Source organism: Solanum verrucosum, unplaced genomic scaffold (assembly GCF_900185275.1).
Source record: "Solanum verrucosum unplaced genomic scaffold, falcon-dt-bn FXZP01000018.1, whole genome shotgun sequence".
NCBI lineage: Eukaryota > Viridiplantae > Streptophyta > Magnoliopsida > Solanales > Solanaceae > Solanum > Solanum verrucosum.
In genome coordinates, this window is record NW_026020225.1 from 242,987 (window position 1) to 266,298 (window position 23,312).

A 23,312-nucleotide genomic window follows, 5' to 3' on the forward strand; every position below is an offset into this window, starting at 1 on the left:
AAAAAATAAAATAGATTTGTCCCTTTTCACCAGAAAAAGAAGAAAGTATTTAATTAAGAAGGTTTATGTTAATGACATTATGACGCACAAAATCAAGCACCATAGTCCACTGTGGAAACTTATATTGCATATCATTCTCAACGTAGCACTATTTAATGTTAGAGTGAAGTTTCAAAAACATACATAAAAGGAGTATTCTGATTTCTGGAGTTTATATTTTGTGTGTACGAGTTTTCTATCTAAACTATGATCAATTATTTATTAAAATATACATTAATTATCAATTGTTTCCTTTAATGATGATGATATTTCAAATAGGAAAATAAAATTATAAATGGATAGGTATGATTTTTTTTTTTTAATAAATAGTTGATGATAATTCAAATAAAAAACTTGCACAATTGTGCTTTTAGCTATTAACTTGTTAAGATAAGAGTAATAGGATTGAACATTGACATAGACATAGTAAAAAGGGAAAGAAAGAAAGAAAAGAGTTAAGATTGATAAATTATGAAGTTTGAGGTTAGATTCAAAGTTGATGAAAACATGGGGGGCTGATTAGAAAGTTTGTTAATAGGGTATTAGTTAGTATTAATGAATGGCAACATACATATAGTAAGTAGTAGCATTTCTCCGTCTCTCCACTTGGCGGAAGAAACTAATGTTTATTTAGCAAAGGCGAAACACCCTTTCGGAGATCTCAAGAGACTAATCCCAACTCCTTTTACGCCATAACCCCCCATTCATATTTCATTCCCCTCACTTCTATCGAACCCATCTTCTTTGATTTATCAAGATATGGTAACCCTTTATTCTTCCCCTTCCACTAACTGTTCTGGGGCTTTTTCATCTTACTCCAATTCTTCTATTGGTTTCTACAATTATCATTACAACTTCCCTATTTCATCCAGAAAGTTTGGTTCTCACAAGATTTCTTTGCAAATTAATGCCGTTCGCATGCAAGATGGTTCGCCTTTTTCCTTTCTTTTCAATTTATTCCTTGTTTAGTTAAGTTGCAAGATTTTTGTTCGACTTGTTATTGACTTTACATAGATAAAGTTCGAATCTTTTTTTATGTTTCTTCTTTTGCTGATCTAGACGAATGGTTAATTGTTTCAATTTTATAAGTTAATTTTGTCCCAATTTAGTTGTAGGGACCTTTTTTTTTTTTGTTACTCAAAATTGATTAACTTGTTCTCCAACAAAAGACACTTTTTTGAGTTCACATCATAAATTTTGAGATTCTTTCATTTTATTTTTTTTAGTTGAATGGATTATCCATGCACAGAGTAAAGCTGACCGTCAATGTGATTTTTTTCAAATTATTGTATATGCTGGTTTCTTATGTTGAGTTTAATGTTGTATAGGTGCTGTAGTGGCTCAACCTAGCAAAACCCAAGATGAAACTCCTTTGAAGAAATTAAAAGATGGAATTTTGTCAAAGGAGCAGAAACATACATTTGATTTTGATTGCAACAAAGATAAATCAACTGTCAGTATTACTGTTGTTGGTGCTTCAGGAGATCTTGCCAAAAAAAAGATATTTCCTGCACTTTTTGCACTTTATTATGAGGGTTGCTTACCGGAGGTGTGTCCCGTATTTATCCAGTTTTGTGGAGGTTACTGATGATTATAAATTAATTATATATCTTTAATTGCTTGTCTAGTTGTATACTTAGATACGGTAGAATGGGTTTAACAAAATTATGTTTTTTTTTGTTAATGCAGCATTTCACTATTTTTGGCTATGCCCGGAGTAAGATGACTGATGACGAACTCAGGAACATGGTCAGCAAGACACTTACTTGCAGGATTGATAAGAGGTGAGATTTAGTTTGATTAGTAAATATACATAATTTTAATCTTTTTCGATTTGCATATAGGACATTTAGTTTTTTTTTTCTTCACGTTTTATTTTGATCAATGAAATGTTGGCCTAAGATGAATTTAAATGGAGACACATGATCTGTGTGTTCGTATAGCCAACCCCAAGTTGTTTGGGATTGAGGCATAGTTGTTTTATTTCTAGCAGTGGTTAAATCAAAGTGACTGGGATCGATATAATTGTGCTTAACTTTGTTATTCAGGGAAAATTGTGGTGAAAAGATGGAACAGTTTCTAGAAAGGTGTTTCTACCATAGTGGACAATATGATTCCCAGGAACACTTTGCAGAGCTTGATAAAAAGCTGAAAGAACATGAGGTAATTAGGGATGATATCCTGAGTATTTTGATCTTTAGATTTTGGGATAAATGTGTTTGTTTTTCATAAACTGAAGCCTCTGGGATAAATGGTTGGCACTATAAGGGCTTGCAAATTCAATCGACCTTGCTAGTTCATCTTAAAACACCCAACCCCACTCATAAAAACCCCGAGGGATATGACAAAGGGGGAACTTTATACTTGAGAATGGGCATTGCAAACACCACTCAATAGAAAATCACCCTCTCTGTTTATATATCAGCATTATGAATTATTTAGTTGAACTTGTCATTGTAAGTCATTATACAGCCTTATCCTATCATGTCTCTCTCCTCCTTTTCCTGGCAAATGAAAGAGCTTTAATGATTTTCAACTTCTGCCAAGATCTTCAGCCAAATCCATCTCCTTATTGCAGTTTCCATAATTCTAAGGAGTGGTGAAGTTCAATATAATTTCTCTGTACTTGCAATTCTCAGCGTTGATGGTAATAAGTTTTGTAGGCTGGAAGGTTTTCCAATCGTCTGTTCTACTTGTCCATTCCACCAAATATTTTTATAAATGCTGTACGATGTGCAAGCCTCTCTGCATCATCTGCTCATGGATGGACTAGAGTCATTGTAGAGAAACCCTTTGGTCGGGATTCTGAATCCTCTGCTGCATTAACAGGAGCACTTAAGCAGTACTTGAAGGAAGATCAAATTTTCAGGTGCAGTTATTTAAAGTTGAATTGTGTTTGACCCACTGAGAGGACTATTATTTAACTGGTATATTTTATCCTCTTTTCTATTTTGCAACAACAGGATTGATCACTATTTAGGGAAGGAGCTTGTGGAAAACCTTTCTGTCCTTCGTTTCTCCAACTTGATATTTGAACCCTTATGGTCAAGGCAGTATATAAGGAACGTGCAGTTTATTTTCTCTGAAGATTTTGGAACTGAAGGAAGGGGAGGGTAATTCTCTTTCTCAAAGTTGGAATGTAGGTGGTGTAGAACTAGATTTCATAACTTATTGTTTTACTTTTATGTGTGTCTCCAGTTATTTTGATCATTATGGGATAATTAGAGACATTATGCAAAACCATTTGCTTCAAATTCTTGCCCTCTTTGCCATGGAAACACCTGTCAGTTTGGATGCAGAAGATATCAGGAATGAAAAGGTTTTATTCCTTTATGTCTGGTTTATGTTAAAGGAATTTGTTGTTCCCTAGTTCCTTAATTAATTCCTATTATATGCCAGGTAAAAGTTCTGCGTTCTATGAGACCTTTACAACTAGATGATGTTATCGTCGGGCAGTACAAAAGTCACACAAAAGGGGGTGTTAACTATCCTGGTTATACCGACGACAAGACTGTACCCAAGGACAGTCTAACCCCAACTTTTGCTGCGGCTGCTCTTTTCATAGATAATGCAAGATGGGATGGGGTGCCTTTCCTTATGAAGGCTGGAAAAGCTTTACATACCAGGAGGTTAGTGAAACCAATCAGAGAAATACATATTTTCTTTTTCATTCCTTCCTTATTTTCACTTACCCCTCATACCTCTTTTCTTTTACTTTGCCAGTGCCGAAATAAGAGTACAATTCAGGCACGTGCCGGGAAATTTATACAATAAGAACTTTGGCTCAGATCTAGATCAGGCAACAAACGAGCTTGTTATCCGTGTTCAACCTGATGAAGCTATATACCTAAAGATCAATAACAAAGTTCCCGGTCTAGGAATGAGACTGGATCGCAGTAATCTTAATCTGCTTTACTCAGCAAGGTACTGATGACAATTATGTAATGCATCATTTCATATTTGAGACTGTTACTTTAATTTAGGGAATAACTTGAATATATTGAAAAAATGAGATAATTAAAAACTTTGTATTGAGGAGTTTGACATACATACAAGATGCAAGCTAAATTTAGTTACTGCGAATAAGTTTTCCTTCGTCACTTCTGCTACCCATTTTGATAAAAGCTACATTACAACAACATACAACTATGCCTCAATTACAAGCTAGATAAAATCTACCTTAAACATCTAAATTTGGATCACATAAATCAACTGCATCTGTAATGATTACCCTAGGTTTGTCTGCTGTTTTGATATCAGAACGAGATGATTGCTGAAATGATTTCCCATCACGTCCATGTCTCACATCATGAAAGTTAATGCACTTTTTGCTAATTTGGAAGTAATTGAAATGAACTTTCAGCTGTTGCATAATTGAGATAAAAACTATGATGAAGTGTCTGCATTTTATGGGTTCATGTTTGAAGGCTTAAGTCTTCTGATTCTTTTAGAAAATTCTGATGCATTGCTTCAGTTTATATTTTTTGCTTCTTAACTCAATATGTTCTTGGCAACAAGTGAAAACCTTCTCATGCTATGTCTTTTCTTTTCACTCTGAAGACTGATTTTCTCTTTATGTGCAGATACGCGAAGGAGATCCCTGATGCATATGAGCGGCTACTTCTTGATGCCATAGAAGGTGAACGTAGGCTTTTTATTCGCAGTGATGAACTGGATGCTGCTTGGTCTCTTTTCACACCAGTGTTGAAAGAACTTGAGCATAAGAAAATAGTACCGGAAAGCTACCCCTATGGAAGTCGAGGACCTATTGGAGCACATTACCTTGCAGCACGATATAAAGTAAGATGGGGTGATCTTGCTTAGACAAAGTAATTTGCCATTGCTATGAGAAACCATATGTAGCCTTACAACTTCTTCTGCTTAGTATGTTGCAACCAAATTTGTTAGTGGGATTCCAGTATCCAGACTAACAAAGCTTGAAGTTGCTTACTGTCAAGGCATATGACAATAGAGAACACACAGTTGGTAAAACAAAAGAAGAGGAGAATCTGGGTTCATTTTGTTATTTCAAATAAATCTTTTCTATTGCACCAACGCATTTCCATTGGTAGCATCTTTTTTCATGTAGCATTTAGTATACCTTGTTAGAATCTAATAATTCGAAAAGTCATCGTCTTCTTATCAAGTATTCATACATGCAGCTTTCTGGTTCCGAACTATATTATATTTTATTGCATGAAATGTACTATGAAATAGAAGGTTTGTTGCCTTCAATATTTCTTCACCTTCTATGTTGGTTAGTGTACCTTAAGCATGGTAAGATAAGTGCTTAAAAGGACATTAACATTTTGTAAGGATTACAGGTGTAACAACCCAAATACCCATTTTGAGCATTTATACTTCATTTCATATTTTGATTTGGACTTACTTAGATGGTTCGAGTTGAGACCCAAAGAATTCGAAAAGGTTCTTTGATATGGTCTTGTTTTTTAAGGCTTAAAGGTTAAATTAAGGAACCCAACCCTTTTAAGAGTTTACAATTTAAAGTGTGATTTAACACCTTGTATAAGTGATCAATGTTCTTTAGACCATCTACAACTCCACACTATTTTTTACTCTCCATTCTCTATATTTGAAGAGTAAAATAGAGAACTAGGTCTCCAATCACCCTCCATCTCCAACCCTACTCTATTTTACTCTACATTCTCCATATTTGGTAAGTAAAATAGAGAATGTCATCTCCAACCCTACTCTCTATTTTACCCTCTACTCTCCAATTATGGAGAGTTGAATAGTTGGAGAACTACTCTTCATACTCTCTATTTTACTTTTTGAATGTTATATTATTATTTCTATTATTTTGTAATTAACATATTATTTTTCATATAAGACTTAATTAAATCTCTAATATTCACAATTATTTTTAAATGTAATATAACATTTTTAAAAATATTTTATTTTATATATACTACCTTTATCTCAAATTAATAAATTTCAAATATTTTTTTAAATTTTCGTCACTTTGTGATACAATTTGATGTTATTATTAATTTCCACTATGAAGAATGCACAAAATTTAAATGATTAGATAAAAAAATTATTTTTAAAAAAAAATACATAACATAATAATTTAAATACAAGATAACAATACAATACATAACATAATAATTTTAAAAATCACAACAATAATTTAGTAATCCGGTATGTCATTTCTAGATTTAACAATATTCAAAAAAGGAATTAGTGTATGATTTAGAGAAGTTGTGGTTGTGATTGTCGTTGTACTTGTTGATTTCTATTTTCAATTATTCGTAGTTGTTCTTTAGAAATTTAGAATAAAATATAATTTACTATTAAATAAAAATTTTCAAAAAATTAAAATTTTATATTAGATGAATTATATAGGATGATTATTTGAAAAAAAAAAAAAAGGAAAGATTTATATTATGAATAAGAAAATAAAAATGAAATAGAAATAATACTATAATATTGAGTAGAGAGAATTTTATTTTATTTTTTTAGAGAGGAAAATAGATAATTGGCTTGTATCGTGTGCAATTCTCAACTCCATACCCCCGGAGGTTAAATTGAAGTGAATTGGGGCTACCTGGAATCGAACTTGCGACTTTGTGTTGAAATCTTGCATCAAGGCTTGGAATCTATACTCTATATTTTCAGCAACTATAATTTCATTGGGAAAAAAAAAAGCCAAACACATGTTATTAATGTTATTGTTGCAGGAGACAAATCAGACCGGGAGAGCTCTCTAGGATAGCAACTCTATTACCGTCAAAACCCTACTTTTTTCCGTTCTGATGGCCGCCTCGGCCAGCGGCCAACCTCTTGAGGAGGTAGGCCGGCTGGTTACTTCCGGACCCTCATACGCGGATTCATTGAGGCAGAAAAAATCTAACATTAAGCGTTTACCACTCAAACCAATATCATACTTGCATGGAGAACCTCAGGTAATATGGGAGGTAGGAGAAGTCAATCAGATGATTGTCAATGAAAACCTGGAATATGCCGTTATTGGGAAGTTTTTGTATGGATGGCCTAATATACAAGATCTGAGGAAATTGATTCCCAAACAATGTGAACTAAAGGGAGAATCAATATAGGTCTGCTTAGCAACAAGTATGTTTTGATAAGGGCTACGTTGTTGGAGGATTATGTGCACCTTTTATCTAAGCCGGCATTTTACATCACACCAGAATAATTGGTCTTTCCCGATGAGAACTTTGAAATGGGATCCAATGTTCAATCCAGAAGAGGAGACAACAACCGCAATTGCATGGATCTCTTTTCCATCTTTGCCTCCAATTTTTTTGGAGAAGAGGCGGTTTTTTCACTTGCAATGACGGTAGGCAAGCCTTTACAGGTGGATTTGGCAACTAAGAATCAAACAAGGCCAAGTTGTGCAAGGGTAAAGGTAGAAGTAGATTTGCTAAGAGATTTCCCAAAACGAATTAAAATCGAGATGAAAATGAATACTGAAGAAATAATGGAAAAATGGATTAAAATCAAGTACGTTTATGTGCCAAAGTACTGTCAAACATGTATGATACAGGGTCACAATGAGGAACAATGTTTTGTAGTGCACCCAAAATTGTACCCAAAGAAGAAAGTAGGACAAGCAGAAGGGAGGAGAACAGAAAGATCAGCGAAAAATCCTATTGCCAGGAAAACAGACGTAATGGAACCAGAAAAAGGTGGAAACAACCAAAAAATCAATAAAGAAGAAGGTTTTGTAGAGAGACAACAAAAAAAATGGGGTGGAGACAAACCTAGACAGCTGGAGAAGGTATGGAATAGGGTTGGAGTTATTACTGGAAATAAATTCAATATTTTGGCGAAAGAAGGACAAGAGGGAGGTGATGAAGGGGAGAAAAATAATTTGCCGGTTTAGGAAACAAAGGAAGACACTCTTGGTGTACAAATGAGTGATAACAAAGTTAAGAAGTCCAATAATCAGGAAGACACAAATGAGAATGACCCGATAGAGGTGGACAGTCAATCAGAAAAGAAAGACACAACAACATCAACAGAAAAAGAGGATAGGCAGTAGGCAATACAGGGTGCAGGCAGAACAGGAAGAAATATTGAGGAAGATACTTCAATAAATAATAATTTTGTGGAGAATAATCATGCGGAGTTAGAACACAACAGGGAGGTAGTGGTGACTGATATAATGAAAGGTCCATAATTAATAGAAGAGGAGGATGAAGTTTTACAACACAGAAAAGACACAGAGGAAGACGAGGACATGGAATATAACATACAACAAATTAGTAAGGCAGGGGATTTATCGCCAAGGCATACTAATAGCTTGAAATAAGGGGCAAGGAAAGGAAAACAAACACTTCCTTTACAAGTCCAAACAAGGATTAGCAGGGGGAAGACATCGAATAGCGATCAATGATTGAAAAAATTCTTTTTTGGAATATTAGGTCAGTTAATACTCAAAAATCTTTTGAGCGATTAATGGACCTAAATAAAAGACATCATTATTCATTCATAGCTTTAATGGAGCCTTTTCAAAATCCAGTGGAGCTAGATCAATATAGAAGGAAGTTAGGCTTAGAGTATGCAGGGGTAAATTGTTCTGGAAAAATTTGGTACTTTTGGAGGACTGATTGGGAAGGTAGCATTATTCTTGATACAATGCAGCAAATAACTATCAAGTTCAAAATAAGAAATCATTTTTTTCTCATCACGGCAGTGTATGCAAGATGCATTGCTTTGGAAAGATTAGAATTGTGGGAAGAATTAGAGGATATAGTTAGTAGAGAACAATGTCCATTGGTGGTGGGAGGTGATTTCAACGTAATTCTTAATGAGGAGGAAAAACTAGGAGGCCTTGAGTTCACTCAGAATGAAGCATATGATTTTTCCTCTTGTATTACCGCATGTGCTTTAATAGAGGTGCGCACATCAGGAAGTAAATATACGTGGTGGAATGGGCGAATTGAAGGGGAATGTATTTTTAAAAGGCTGGACAGAATTCTTGTGAATCAAGAGTTTATGGATTTTCTCCCGTCATCAGAGGTGCATCATCTTATTAGACAGGGGTCGGACCATGCTCCTCTGCATATGATTTGCAATTCAGATGCAGGGACAACCATAAAGCCCTTTAGGGTTTTGAATTTCTGGAGTAAACACAAAGATTTCAAGAAAATGGTGAAGGAGAATTGGAATGTGGATTTTGTTGGAAACCCGTTGGTTGAATTTCAAGCTAAAATGAAGAAAGTTAAAAAAATGTTGTCTTCATAGAGCAAGAAGGTGTATGGAGATGTATTTAAACAAATTGCCACCACAGAAGATGTGATAAAGGTGAAAGAAGCTCAAATACAGATACAACCATCGGAAAGCAATAGAGCAAATTTGAGTAAAGCTGAAGCGAAGTTGAAGAAATTCTTGAAAATTGAAGAAGAATTTTTGAAACAAAAAGCCGGGATGAAATGGTTTTCTGAGGGGATAGTAACACGAAGTTCTTCCATTCTTATGTTAAGGGGAAAAGGAAAAAGCTACATATTGCTGAAATAGAGACGGACCAGGGGACAATTCTACACTCGAATGAACAAATTGGTCAAGCGGCAGTGAACCATTTTGCGCAGCAATTTCGTACAGATTGCTTGGCAACTGATTTTGGCATGATTGAACACATTCCAAGGAGTATATCAGATGATGAAAATGAGGTAATGACTAGATTTCCAGAACAAGGAGAAGTGAAAAGGGTGGTTTTTGAATTAAATGGGGGAAATGCTTGTGGCTCGGATGGATTTACAGGACATTTCTTTCAATGTTGTTGGGAAATCATAGGGGGAGATGTTACTAAAATGGTTAGAGTTTTTTTCTGTGGACATGAACTGTTAAAGAGTATTACTCACACTAACTTAGTGTTACTGCCTAAGAAAGAGGTAGTACGAAATTTCTCAGACCTAAGACCTATAAGCTTGGGTAATTTTTTAAATAAGATCATTTCCAGGGTGTTACATGAACGAATTGTGATGATCTTACCCAAGATAATTTCTCCAACCCAATCCGGGTTTGTGAAGGGAAGAAGTATTACAGAGAATGTTTTGTTGGCTCTGGAGATCATTAGAGATATGAATAAGAGGAACAAGAATTTTAATGTGGTGGTTAAATTGGATATGGCAAAGGCATATGATAGAGTACCATGGATTTTCTTAACCAAAGTGATGAGGAAATTTGGTTTCTCTGAAATAATAATTTATATGATATGGAGAATTATGTCCAACAACTGGTACTCTGTGTTGATTAATGGGAGGGTTCATGGTTTTTTCCAATCATCTAGAGGATTGAAGCAGGGAGATCCATTGTCTCCTACTTTGTTTATTATTGCGGCAAAAGTCCTTGCAAGAGGACTTAACATTTTACATGGGGACACAGATTTTAAGGGATATGGGTTGCCGAAGTGGAGTCCTAAGATAAATCATTTGTCGTATGCAGATGATACAATTCTTTTTTGTTCTGGGGAAAGAGGGTTAGTGATCAAAATGATGAAGGTGTTAAGAGACTATGAATGCATATCAGGGCAAATGATTAACAAATCAAGAGTTGTTTCTATTTACATGAAAATACACTTTTGATTGTTGCAATCAGATTGAGAAGGTTAACAGAAATAAGGCAAGGGAATTTTCCTTTTATTTATTTGAGTTGTCCAATGTTTTATGGGAGGAGCAACTCATGTTACTTTGAAGAGCTGATCAGAAAAATTGCGAGGAGGATTTTCTCATGGCATAATAAATTTCTTTCTTTTGGTGGTAAGCATGTGCTAGTCAATCATGTGTTGCAGTCAATGCCTTTATATTTACTTTCAGCCATGAACCCAACCAAGAAAGTAATGGAGCAAATACATCAAATATTTGCGAAATTCTTTTGGGGTAAGGCTGGGGGTATTAAAGGAAAACATTGGGTGGCATGGGAGGAAATGTGCTTCCCAAAAGAGGAAGGAGGAATTGGTTTCAAGAGTATTCATGACATAAATAAAGCCTTGTTTGCTAAGTTATGGTGGAATTTTAGAGTTTCCACAAACTCACTATGGGCTGAATATATGTGGAGTAAGTACTGTAAAAAATTGCATCTGGTAATGGCTAATAGTATTAGAGCATCGCAGGTATAGAGGAAGATGATTAAAATTAGGGAGGAGGTGGAACATGACATTTGGTGGCAAGTCAAATCTGAAAATTCTAGTTTTTGGTTTGATAATTGGACCAAGCAAGGGGCATTTTACTTAACAGAAGGTGAAATGGCACAAGATGAGGAACTGGAGGTTAAAGAGTTTATTAGAAATAATGAGTGGGATGAAGACAAGTTGAGGTCTGTGATTTCAGACGAAATGGTGCAACACATTATTTTAAATATCAAGCCTAATAGTATGGAAGGTAGTATTGACAGGGCCTGGTGGGTTCATACCACTACAGGGGACTTTTCTGTTAAATCAACTTATCAAATTATAAGAGGCAAAATTACTGAGAAAAGTTGGAGTAAGCATATGTGGATTAATGATCTTCCTTTCAAGATTGGTTTTTTTCTTTGGAGGGTTTGGAGGAAGAGAATAGCAAGTGATGATAACCTCAAAAGAATGAGGCTGCAGGTGGTGTCCAAATGCTATTGTTGTGAAGAGGGACAGATGGAGACTATGTCTCATTTATTACTAACGGCTCCCATAGCCCAAAAGCTATGGAAGCAGTTTGCTTCTTGTGTAGGTATTAACATATATGGAGTTAACTTAAAACAACTCATTTACAGATGGTGGGAGCACAAGATGTCAAGTAAGCTAGATCAGATTTTAAAGGCAGTCCCAGCAATCTTAATTTGGGAGTTATGGAAAAGGAGAAATACTATAAGACATGGACATAAGACTTCTTATAGTTACATGTATTATCAATGTCAGTTGGCACTACATCAATTGATAAGGGTCAAGTTTCCATGGATTAAAGGGGTTCCACATCATTGGCATGCAATGGTGGATATACTACAGAACTACAAGCCCAACATACACTATCTTTTAGTAAGGTGGAAGATGCCGATGGAGGGTTGGATTACCTGTAACACTGATGGAGCTAGTAAAGACAACCCAGATCAGAGTGCTTATGGTTTCTGCCTCAGAAATAGAAGTGGTGATTTGTTATATGCTGAGGCTCAGAGTATAGGGCAAGCTACGAATATGGAGGCAGAGGTCAGAGCAGTGTGGGAAGCATTGACATTTTGTATCAGGCAGAGGTATAAGTATATTCAGTTGGAAACAGATTCATTAGCGGTAAAGAACATGATTGTGAAAAATTGGAGAATACCATGGTCAATAGAAGAAAGAATGGATGACATACATGCTATGGTTGAACAGATCAATGTGCAAGTGCAACATATATTCAGAAAAGCAAATCAACTAGCAGACTCTGTAGCAAACACAACTATTAACAAAGAGGCAAAGCAGGTATTCTTAAATTTTAATCAGTTACCAAGCAGGGGAAGAAAGCTCCTTAATATAGACAAACATAACATCCCTTCTTTCTGTATCAAAACAAAGAGAATTAATATTAACAACAATGGACAACATGCCTAGTTACAGTGAAGAGACAAAGTTCCACATCTATATGTACAACTTAAATACTAGCGTTAATTGGAGTAAAAGAGTTGTAGGGGAACTAATCCTAAGAATAAACTATGGCAGCCAGCAAAAAATGATACAGGGATCAGCAAAAAGAGAGAGTAAAGGGGCCAAACCAGCTCGGGAAAACCTTTCTTGTGTTCGGCATCACCTACATATCGAGGGATTCATTGTCAGAACCGGAAGAAAGGAACAACAAAAATGGATGGGAGCAGCTGTCTTACACAGATTTTCAAAGCTGAAAAGGAGGGACTATACTTTATATCAATTTCTTCACGAAATTGGACATTCCAACCGGACAGCTCACCTTCAATAGAGCACAAGTCAGCTGAAAAGAGAGGCGATGCAGAAAGGAGAAAGGAGGAATGCAAACCTTTGTTAGCTGAGGATAACAACAGCTTAATGAAGGATGTTAATCACCTAATGAAGGAGCATATACAACGCAGAGCTAAAGGGAACGAGGGACATCATTTTCAAGGTTTAAAGGCGGCGAAAGGAGGAAGAAGAGAGAAGAGGAAAATGGAAGTTGGAAAAGCATTTAGGAAATCCTACTGTGGGTTTGTCTTGTTTAAAACACCTGCTTTGGTCATATTTGGGCCGACCAGGTTCAGAATTGTATGTTTGAATGACCCATTTCGGGTAGTTTATTAATAACATGGACTCCGAGTCCAAATTTAGCTAAAAAAATAATAGATAATTGGCTTAGAGTTGGTTGACTGGAAAAATAGAGAGTTCTATCTATAGAGAGTTAAATACAGTGTAGGGTTGGAGATGCCATAAAAAGCTCTTTATTCTCTATTTATAGAGAGGTGAGTAGTAGTTCTCCAAATTTGGAGAACCACTATTCATCATCTCTATTTCACTTTTTCATTAATTTAATATTACTTCTATTATTTGTAACCAACATATTATTTTTCATTAAGACTATTAATTAAATCGTAAAACAAAAAATTACGCCGATCGGGCAGACTATGTGTAATGATTCCCCATTCACGATAAATAAAAAGATAAAAAGAAAAGTCATTCCATTTCGACAAAAGACCCACACCCAAGTTTCATAGCTTTTGGTTCGCTATCTCGATCATGATTTTCCTACCCCCACAGGGAAAGGTACTTCCCTTTTGGGCCGGTTGTGGGCGAGGAGGGATTCAAACCCCCGACATCGTGGTTCGTAGCCATGTGTTTTAATCATCTGAGCTACAGGCCCCACCCCGTCTCCACTGGATCTGTTCCCGGGAGTATCCTAAAAAAGGAACATTTCCTCTCCCCGACATCGTGGTTCGTAGCCATGTGAAAGCGCATTTATCTCTATAAGTCTATAAGAAGGGTGTGTTCCGAGGTGTGAGGTGGGAGAGAAGGGATGTCACAATTGAGGTTTTGAATAAAATGACCTTTTTATTTTTTTCTAATATTCGTAATTCTTTTTAAATGTAATACAACATTTCAAAAAATATATTATTTAATATATACTACTTTTATCCTGAATTAACAATATTTCAAATATTTTTTTTCCAATTTTCGTCACTTTAAGAGATAATTTGATATTATTATTATTATTGATTTTTCCTATGAAGAATGCACAAAATTAAAATTATAAGATGAAAATTTTAATTTAAAATTGCAACACGTGACATAATAATTTAAATACAAGATAACAAGACAATACATAACATAATAATTTTAAAAATCACAACAATAATTTAGTAATCCGGTAGGTCGTTTTCAGATTTCACACTTTTTGGAAAAAAATAGTGTATGATCTAGAGAATTGTTGTGCTTGTGATTGCGATTGTGCTTGTTGATTTCTTTTTTACAATTATTCGTAGTTGTTCTATACAATTTTAGAATAAAATATAATTTTATATTAAATAAAGAATTTGAAAAGTAATAATTTTATATTACATGAAAATTATATAGGGTGATTATTTTGAAAAAAAGAAAGAAAGAAAGAACGGATTTATATTGAAATAAGAAAATGAAATAGAAATATAAATAATAATATAATATTGAGGAGAGAGAAAAAGATTTTTTTTAGAGAGTAAAATAGAGAATTTGGTTGAAGTTGATTGTCTGAAAAAAATATTTGCAACACTTACCACACTTAAGAAAAGACCTTAACATATATGTATAATTTAGAAATTATCGAGTTCGGACCTATACACATACAACGGATGGTTCAAACTTTAGTTAGAAGTTGTGGGAGTTATATATATTAAATTAGGTAACTCAGCCACATGTTTTAATCTAACTATTTTCTACCTGAACATAAATTATTGTTATAGCCCTCAATTAATTAAAACTAAGTCATTGATATTAATATTAGATTTGTGATACTCATTCAAGTAATAATTTAATGGGAAAAGGGACGGATTTACCCCCGAACTTTAATAAATGGTACGTATATTCCCTCCGTTATACTTTGCGTCCACATAAGCCCCTGTTGTCCAATTATAGGTACACATATACCCCTCTCACTAACTGACCCCAAATTTCTTACACGTGTCTTAATCCTATTGAACTATCCGTTTGACCCTTTTTTTAATCCATAACCCATCTATCTGCCCCATAACCCAATACCCACCCAATTTCCTGTAAAAGGAATTCTAATTAAAACACCCATATTAACACACCAAAATTTGGGTGTTTTAATTAGGATTACTTTTAGAGGAAATTGGGTGGGTATTGGGTTGTGGGGCGGATAGTTGGGTTATGGGTTTAAAAAAAAGGTCAAACGGGTAGTTCAATAGGATTAAGACAGATGTAAGAAATTAGGGATCCGTTAGTGAGAGGGGTATATGTGTACCTATAATTGGACGGCAAAGGCTTATGTGGACGCAAAGTATAATGGAGGGCATATACGTACCATTTATTAAAGTTCAAGGGTAAAATTGTCCCTTTTCCCTAATTTTAATTTGTGGAAATGAAGATAATAGTTAAATCCCTGTTCACACCCTCATCGCTCTACATAAACTATAACTAGATATAGTAGGTTTTTACTATTATCTAAATTACTATATTAGCTTGGTGCGACATATTAATGTAGATTAAATTAACCTGATAATGTATTTATTCTCATATTACACATAACATACGCTCTATTAAAATAAAAAAGAAAAGTGTAAAAAAGATATATATTAGTAGTAATATAATATTTGTCCATGAATCTCATTTATGGAAATGTATAATTTTTGTTTCCTCAATTCTAAATAGTTCACCAACGATTGTTTGTTATCCTTAATAATTGTCAAGATTATCAAATATGAGATGATTACGGATGTCTTTAGTATGAAGGAAGACACTTTCTGAAAAATGTTTTTCAATTTTCCCACGATTGGTTGGCTTAACTGTTTTTCAAATCAACTTGTTTTCCTCAAATTTAAAGAAAATGATTTCCCTTCAAAAATTAAGGAAAACATTCTTCATCCTTAAATTACAATTTTTTTTCTTACCGTACCCCGTAACCGACCCTCCCCGAAAAAATTTAAAAAATTAACGTTTCTTATTTTTAAAATTTCAAATATTTGTTTACCCCAACCGCCAAACCAACCCCCAACCCCTGCCCCCTTCCCCCACAAAAAAAACTGTTGTGGAAAAATAATTCAAATTTTTAAAATTTCATTTTTTACCCCATCTCATACCCTAACCCCCCCCCCCCTCCCCTGCCATCCCCACCCAGGCCACCCTCGTTAAAATTTGTTTTTCAAAAAATTATTTTTAAATAATATTTAAATTTTAAAAATTTTATTTTTACGCCACCCCTACCACCTTCCACCCCCATCAAAAGTTTTTTCTAAAAATTTTTTTTTGAAAAATATATCAAATTTAATTTTTTTCATTTTTACGTCACCCCCCAAGCACCTCCCCCCCCCCCCCCCCCCCCCCCGGCGCCATCCCTACCCATGTCATCCCCGTCAAAAATTGTTTTTGATAAACATTTCAAAGTTTAAAAGATTTCATTTTTACACCAATCCCTAGCCTCCCTCCCCCCCCGGCAACCACCTGTCAAAAAAATTATTTTTGAAAATTTTTTAAATTTTTTAAATTTCAATGTTACCCCTATCCCCATTCCCTAATCACCCACAAACATGGTCTCCCACATTTCAACAACCCCTGACCAATCTCCTCCATCAATTGATTCGATATTTTGGAGTAACTATCAAATGCTATGTAGATAATTGATCCCTTATCCTTTGAATTCAATCCATATAATTATTTGAACTAATCTCAATCATATCAGCTCTAAAAGTATTATCATCAAGAAAAATTGGAGGAATCGAAGGCCCAATTCCCACCATAGTTACATGATTTAAAATTTTCAAAGCATCAAATTTCAAAGCTTCAAAAGTGTTCACAAAAACTCTTGAATTTTCTTCACTATTCAACATTTCAATTTGCCTTTTAATAGACTTAACTGCCCAGTTAGAACTCTCCACGTCATCAAACACAAAAGAAGAAAAATCAATTGGACTAAGTGGTGGCAACCTGGTAACTCTATTATTTTATTCTTAGCATCATAGTTCTTGAAATAATCATAATAGTTTGTGAATCTATAATAGTAAACATAAAAAATTGTGTCTGGTTGGATCCAAAATAATGTAGATGGGATATTAATTTTTTTGGCCACTAAACCAACCTATTTCATGATAATAGTGTAGATGACATGTGAAAAAGGGGTACCTTTTTTGTATTTGATTGGATTAAATTGAAAATAAATTTTGACCCGTGAGACTTTACAGAATAATAGAACAAATGGAACTCATCAATTGAACTTAACTAGAATTTGCCATCATAGCCATCAGAGAAAGGAGCAAAGCTTAATCCTTCAGCGTTTGGGAGTTCCTTGATTTTACTGAAAGCTGATAGACTTGTGGTTAAAGTGACTTCAATGCCTAAATTGATTAATTGTTTGGAAAATTGAAGACATGGATTAATTTGACCTTGGCCTGGTAATAGTGCTATAAGAACATGAGACTTTTCATTCTTCAAATGTTTCATGTTTTGGATGGTGAAAAGAGAGGTATCCATGAAAGAGAATGGAGCTTTTGAGCCGGGAAATTTATTAATGAATATAGCGTTTTTAAACTGGCTTGGTACAAATGTTTAAGGTCACACATATTTATACTAGTAAATAGATGGTTCTAGATATAAAATAAATCTAGAAAATTTATCACATTCTTTAAATATCTACCTTAAATATTGAGTTTTGAGATTATACAAATATTTATTAAATAAAAAGCCCGACTACCCCTCGTCAAATTTTATTTTAAGAAATTGTTTTTGAAAAATATTTTAAATTTTTTAAATTTCTTTTTTACGCTACTCCTACCCCCCCCCCCCTTCCCAGCAACCCCCTCTGCCTCACCCCGTCAATTTTTTCTTAAAAAAATTATTTTTGAAAAATACTTCAGGATGGAAGTCTGGGTTGGATCCTGGGTCAGATCTCAGGGTCGGATTTTGAAACAGTCGTTGGGGTCGTGTTCTAGTTAGGGTGTCAAGGTCGGGTCCTAGATCAATTATTGGGGTTATTTTTTGGATCAGAAATTATTTTCCTAAAGAGAATTTTCTAGTCCCAAGCCAAAAATAGAAGATATTTTCTAGAAAATATTTTTCATTCACCAACAAACATTAAAAAATATTTTTTAAAATATATTTTCTACTCACCAACCAAACATAAGAAAATAAGTTAAAAATCAACTTATTTTACAAGAAAATATTTTCTAGAAAAACATTTTCCTTGGTACCAAACACACTCTACCTTTATATTTCACATTGAAAGATATTATGAAAATAAGTGATTTACTGTGGTGGATAAGTTGCAATAGGATGTGAGATTTTTAAACCTAGCTATAAATATTTTACACTCCTTCTACAGATGTTTTATCCAGTCAGAATTGTCATTACAAGATTGACTTGTGTAAACAAGTACAAAAATTGTTTAACTAAAGCTAAACGTTAACCAAGAACACTTATGACATGTTTATTTTTCTTTAAGTAGTTCCTAATAATGTTTGTGTTGTTTCATTATTTTAGATGCTATTAGGGTTGTACATGACCGGGTTGGTTCAAGTTTTTCAAAATATCAAATCAAATTATTTGTGTCAAATTTATAAATTTATAAACCAAATCAAACTAATAAAACTCGGGTTTTTTCGGATTTGTTCGAGCTGGTTCGGGTTTTCCAAATACCAAACTAAACCATTTGTGTCGAATTTTTAAATTTTTAAATCAAATCAAACTAAAAACTTCAGATTTTTTTCAAAATTTTGGATTTTTCCAGTAAAATATTCATACAAACATAACTTGTGCTCCAAATATTTCTTTAATCCAACCAAAATACAATTATATAAGGTGTTTCTTAAGAAAATAATACAAAATATGAGATGAGTGATGACACTAAAATATTTAATAAAAAATAATAATGAAATCGTATAAAATAAATATTGTAAATTGACAAGTCATAATGAAAATGATCATTGTTTAAAAGTACTAAATCATGCTAAAATAAGTCTAATAAGTATAAATTACATGATTAAACATTAAAGAAAAATTAAAATTAGGTTATGTATTTTAAATGTCTAAACCAATGTAAAACTAAAGAACAAATATTCAACATTATTGTCATTCATAGTGTTGAATTAATTTATTTTGCTATCATTAGTATTGATTTGATTTTGAATTGAGCTTTATTAGAGTTACTAACATGACTATAACCTTTCTTGCACCATTCAAAATTTGAAGTCTAAAAAACTTTAAAAATATGTTAAAAGATAAAAATAATGAATACGTATAAGTAATTTTTAGAAATTACATCAAAGTAAATACTTTTATGTATAAAATAAATTTTAAAAATATAATGTCGGGTTGGTTTGGTCTAGGGTTGACTTTTTTTAGTTAAAATCAAACCGACCCAAGTAAAGTCAGATTTGTTTTCCAATATCAAACCAAATCATTAGTTGAATTTTTTTTAATTGGTGGTTTGGTTCGATTTTGTACACCCCTAGATGCTATAACTCATTGAGACACATAAATCTTTACCAATTTTTGTTGGTCACTATTATTATTTTTTTACGCTAAAGATTACTTGTGAGAGTCTTTTTGGCCCGAGGGCAGATCTACGTAATAGTGTGAGGGTGCCACAACACCCAGTGATTTCGGTTGAAATGGTATATTTATCATGATTTATATAACATATGCCACCCACAGAAAAAGGAAAAAAAAACTGTGTAGTGTCGATGGCAAAGCGTCAATTTTTTTCTTCCACAGTCATGGGAACGAATCCGCGTTACGTGCCTTTTTATTGTTTTACATAAAATTGTTGAAGCCAAGACAAGACGCCTTTAAAATGAAATGTTTTAAAATATCTTTTTTTTTCCTTCCAAAAGTGCTTTAAAAAATAAATACTTTTGATGATAATCAATGTGTTTGACCAATAAATTTTAAAAATATTTTTGAACCACAATTAGTATTTGTCTGTTGTAAAACTGAAGAACAAAAGAACAATATAAAGAGGAAGAGAAGAAGAATATAAGACAAGAGGAACAATAAACTAACTTTCTTTCTTTCAAGTGTTCACCAAATCTTCAAGTGTATACAATATGAACCCTTATGCCTCTATTTATAGTGTAACATAGAGGCATACAAAAGTTTAGTCACAAACATGACATTAACATGAATATAATGGGGAGGTTATGGAAGTGAAAGGTTACAAGAATAATGGTTATAAAGGTGGAGGTTATGGAAGTGAAAGGTTACAAGAATAATGGTTATCTTCATAATGGAGGAAAGTATGGAGTAACTTCTTGATGGAATGGACATCCACAATATATTATTTTATAACACTCCCCCTTGGATGTCCATAGATAATATGCCTCGTTAAAACCTTACTAGGAAAAAACCCTGTGGGAAAAAATCCTAGTGAAGGAAAAAGAGTACACATATCTTTTAATACGCTTTGAATGTGTCTCGTTAAAAACCTTACCAGGAAAACCCAATTGGGATAAAATCATGGTTAAAGAAAAGAGTACAACACGTATTTTTCTCCCCCTGATAAAAACTTTACTTGATATCTCAAAGACGATGCATTTCAATCTTATATCACAACTTCTCATATATTGATGTTGGCAATCCTTAGTGAATAAGTTTACAAGATATCACTTGAATGAGTCTTTGAACGTCTATCTCTCCATTTTGTTAAAGATCATGTGTGAAAAATACTTTTGGTGAAATATGTTTTGTCTGACCTCCTTTGATTGTATCCTCCCTTCAATTGAGCTATATATTATTTTCGTAGATGGTGGTTAGAATATTCTTTGCCAAAGGAAAATCACATATTTTCTGAATATGATAGATCATGATTCCAACCATACACACTCCTGACTTGCTTCATAGATCAATAATATTTATGTATGATTTGAAGAAGTGATTACCAATGTTTGTATCTTTGAATGCCAAGATATTGTTGTGCCTCCATATGTAAACAAATAGCTCATTTGCGATCAAGCTTTATGCAGATCAAATAAATATTCTGCATCTACATAATCAAATCATTTCTAACTCAGAGATTGATCATTTCAACTTTATACGTTGCTCGTCTTTTCTTCTAAAAAAATCACACATCTTCTATGTGTTGAGTCACTTTCTTTGTTAGTTTCTTGGCATAACTTGAATGATAATATGGCAATCCCCTCACATAACTTTTTATATGTATATCGAATAATCTTCTAGCATTTGCATAACCATCAATCTGTAAGTGCACCAATTGCACTAATACATGACATTTTAAATCATTTTCATGAGATCAAAAAGATTCTTTCTCTGTGTTAAGCAATCTCAAAACCATTGGGTACTCAATGGAATTGCTTTAAGACATTTTAAATCCTTCAAGGATTTTCATAGAACTTCATCGTCTAGTTAGACATAATAATCATTATGCATATTCCAGTATTTCATCTATTGCCAGACTGAAACAAGTCTCATTGCATCCACCATTGAAGAATATATCTCCATTTAATAATGTCAGGATTTTTTGCGAAATCCTTTATGCCCCGAGGCACAAACCGCACTTTATATCTTACGATTATACTTTTGCACAATGATTCATTTGTACTATGTTGACACCCAATTTTGACCCGCCACGATAGGAATTAATTTTTGAGCTTCCTAATTTTCAAACAATTTGAAATAATTGGTTTTGTGAAAAACTCTAAATATTTCTCAAGTTTTTAAAAATGATTTCACTTATTTATGTGATTAACGTGTTTTATATAGGTACACATTTCGATTAGTTTATTATTATTCTTAGTAGTTGGGATGCGTCACATTTTATGCTTATGAGTTAAATATTTTGTTAATGCAATCTAGTCTTAATTATAGTTACACTTTTAAGACAATTAGTTTAATTATTTTATAATTAAGATCGATTATTTTATTTCATTAAAATTAAGAAGCTCATTAATTAATTTATATTAATTCGTCCTATTTAATTATTAGTTGAATTTACTAATTAACTCAATTTGACTAAGTCCTTAATTCGTTTGGCCATAATTTAAATCGTGTGGCCAAAGCTTAATCTAATTCCCATCAATTTGATACCCTTAACCCATCTTAATGACCATGTTGGATCTTATTTTGGCATTTCCAGCAAACCCCCCCCAAGCCCACACTTGACACCATATTTCAACCCACTTCTATTATTCCTAACCGACCCAAATTTCAGCCCAATCCTTTTCCCCCTTTAACCCGGCCCACTCCAATTCTAAAAGAAACCCAGAAACGTGTGCTGCAACGTTAACAACGAAAAGCAGTTCACAGCTCATTCTAACGTTAATATGCAGCAAGCGACAACAACAAAACCAAGCGGCGTCAACGCTAGAGTAGTACTGTGATTTTTCATTGTCTTCTTCCGCACAACCAAAGCACCTGCGTCTTAGTCCTTGTAGCCACGAGATTACTCCACGTCGACACTTAAGGACGAGAGGCAAATCGAGTCCGTCCATCTCCCTTTCCTCTTTCGGAATGGGGTGAATTTTTCAGAGAAAGGTTGCCTCCCCAGAATTGTGTAGGATTTTCGATTTTGAATTTGGAATGGACCTTGAACCCAATTTTCGTCCCTTTCCCCCCCAAATCTGCCCTAGTTCTTCTTCTATATATATTTTGTTGTCTTTGCTGCTAGGGGGATGGTTGGAGGCGAGCTTCACCGAAAAACCTAGAGAAAAGTGAAAAATAGAGTTGGGAAGGAAAATTGGAAAGAATTGGCGAGAACTTACCTACATAGAGAGAACAACGTATAAGATTTTGAAAGGAGACAGAGAATATATACAAAATACACTCAAAGAAATAGAGAGGAGAACTAATTTTCGAGTTCCTTTTTACTCTCTCCTCTCGTTCGTCATCCTTCCGGGTTCATTGAAGTAAGAGGTTGGTGGTGGAATCGTCTTCAGTGCCTCGAGTCCCCGTCGCTGCCCGAAAAAAGGTAAAAATCTCTCTATGCTTAACTATGCCCCCTGTTAACCTCTAATCATTCTCTATTTTTTGCTTGTGTGTTTGAATAGATAGAAATGCTTGTTTGTTGTTTGTTCGCTGGAATTTGGACGGGCATTTCAGTGCTCTGTTCCCTTTTAGGTTGCTGTAAATTTCTGTATGATTCCTTAAAATGTGGAAATCGTCCAGTCAAGTAGGTTAC

General features: G+C 33.9%; 3 protein-coding genes and 1 pseudogene across 3 annotated transcripts in view; 3 read left to right on the forward strand and 1 right to left on the reverse strand.

The window, feature by feature from the left end:
* LOC125831893 (uncharacterized) overlaps positions 1-23,312 on the forward strand; it is a 360,286-nt gene that overhangs the window by 11,975 nt on the left and 324,999 nt on the right. The gene's annotated exons all lie outside the window — the stretch shown is intronic.
* Positions 635-5,284, forward strand: LOC125831892 (glucose-6-phosphate 1-dehydrogenase, chloroplastic). Its single transcript, XM_049511021.1, has 10 exons — positions 635-967; positions 1,368-1,588; positions 1,729-1,823; positions 2,088-2,202; positions 2,703-2,908; positions 3,003-3,152; positions 3,238-3,358; positions 3,439-3,668; positions 3,763-3,963; positions 4,623-5,284. Exons 1-10 carry the CDS (start codon positions 799-801, stop codon positions 4,861-4,863), a joined length of 1,749 nt encoding a protein of 582 aa, XP_049366978.1. The 5' UTR covers positions 635-798; the 3' UTR covers positions 4,864-5,284.
* LOC125831865 (uncharacterized) lies at positions 8,524-13,282 on the forward strand. The gene is made up of 5 exons (XM_049511005.1): positions 8,524-9,246; positions 9,510-10,504; positions 10,624-11,137; positions 11,240-12,457; positions 12,809-13,282. Exons 1-5 carry the CDS (start codon positions 8,524-8,526, stop codon positions 13,280-13,282), a joined length of 3,924 nt encoding a protein of 1,307 aa, XP_049366962.1.
* On the reverse strand, positions 16,688-17,626 carry LOC125831866 (UDP-glycosyltransferase 75C1-like; annotated as a pseudogene).

What these genes read in the sequence shown, in the direction of transcription:
- LOC125831892 (XM_049511021.1), top strand. Translation starts at nt 799, where the DNA reads ATGGTAACCCTTTATTCTTCCCCTTCCACTAACTGTTCTGGGGCTTTT. An exon ending in GGAACTGAAGGAAGGGGAGG is followed by an intron (nt 3,153 to 3,237) that starts GTAATTCTCTTT and finishes GTGTGTCTCCAG; the next exon opens with TTATTTTGATCATTATGGGA. An exon ending in AAAGCTTTACATACCAGGAG is followed by an intron (nt 3,669 to 3,762) that starts GTTAGTGAAACC and finishes TTACTTTGCCAG; the next exon opens with TGCCGAAATAAGAGTACAAT.
- LOC125831865 (XM_049511005.1), top strand. Translation starts at nt 8,524, where the DNA reads ATGGAGCCTTTTCAAAATCCAGTGGAGCTAGATCAATATAGAAGGAAG. An exon ending in TTTTGTTCTGGGGAAAGAGG is followed by an intron (nt 10,505 to 10,623) that starts GTTAGTGATCAA and finishes TGTTGCAATCAG; the next exon opens with ATTGAGAAGGTTAACAGAAA. An exon ending in ATAGTATTAGAGCATCGCAG is followed by an intron (nt 11,138 to 11,239) that starts GTATAGAGGAAG and finishes AATTGGACCAAG; the next exon opens with CAAGGGGCATTTTACTTAAC.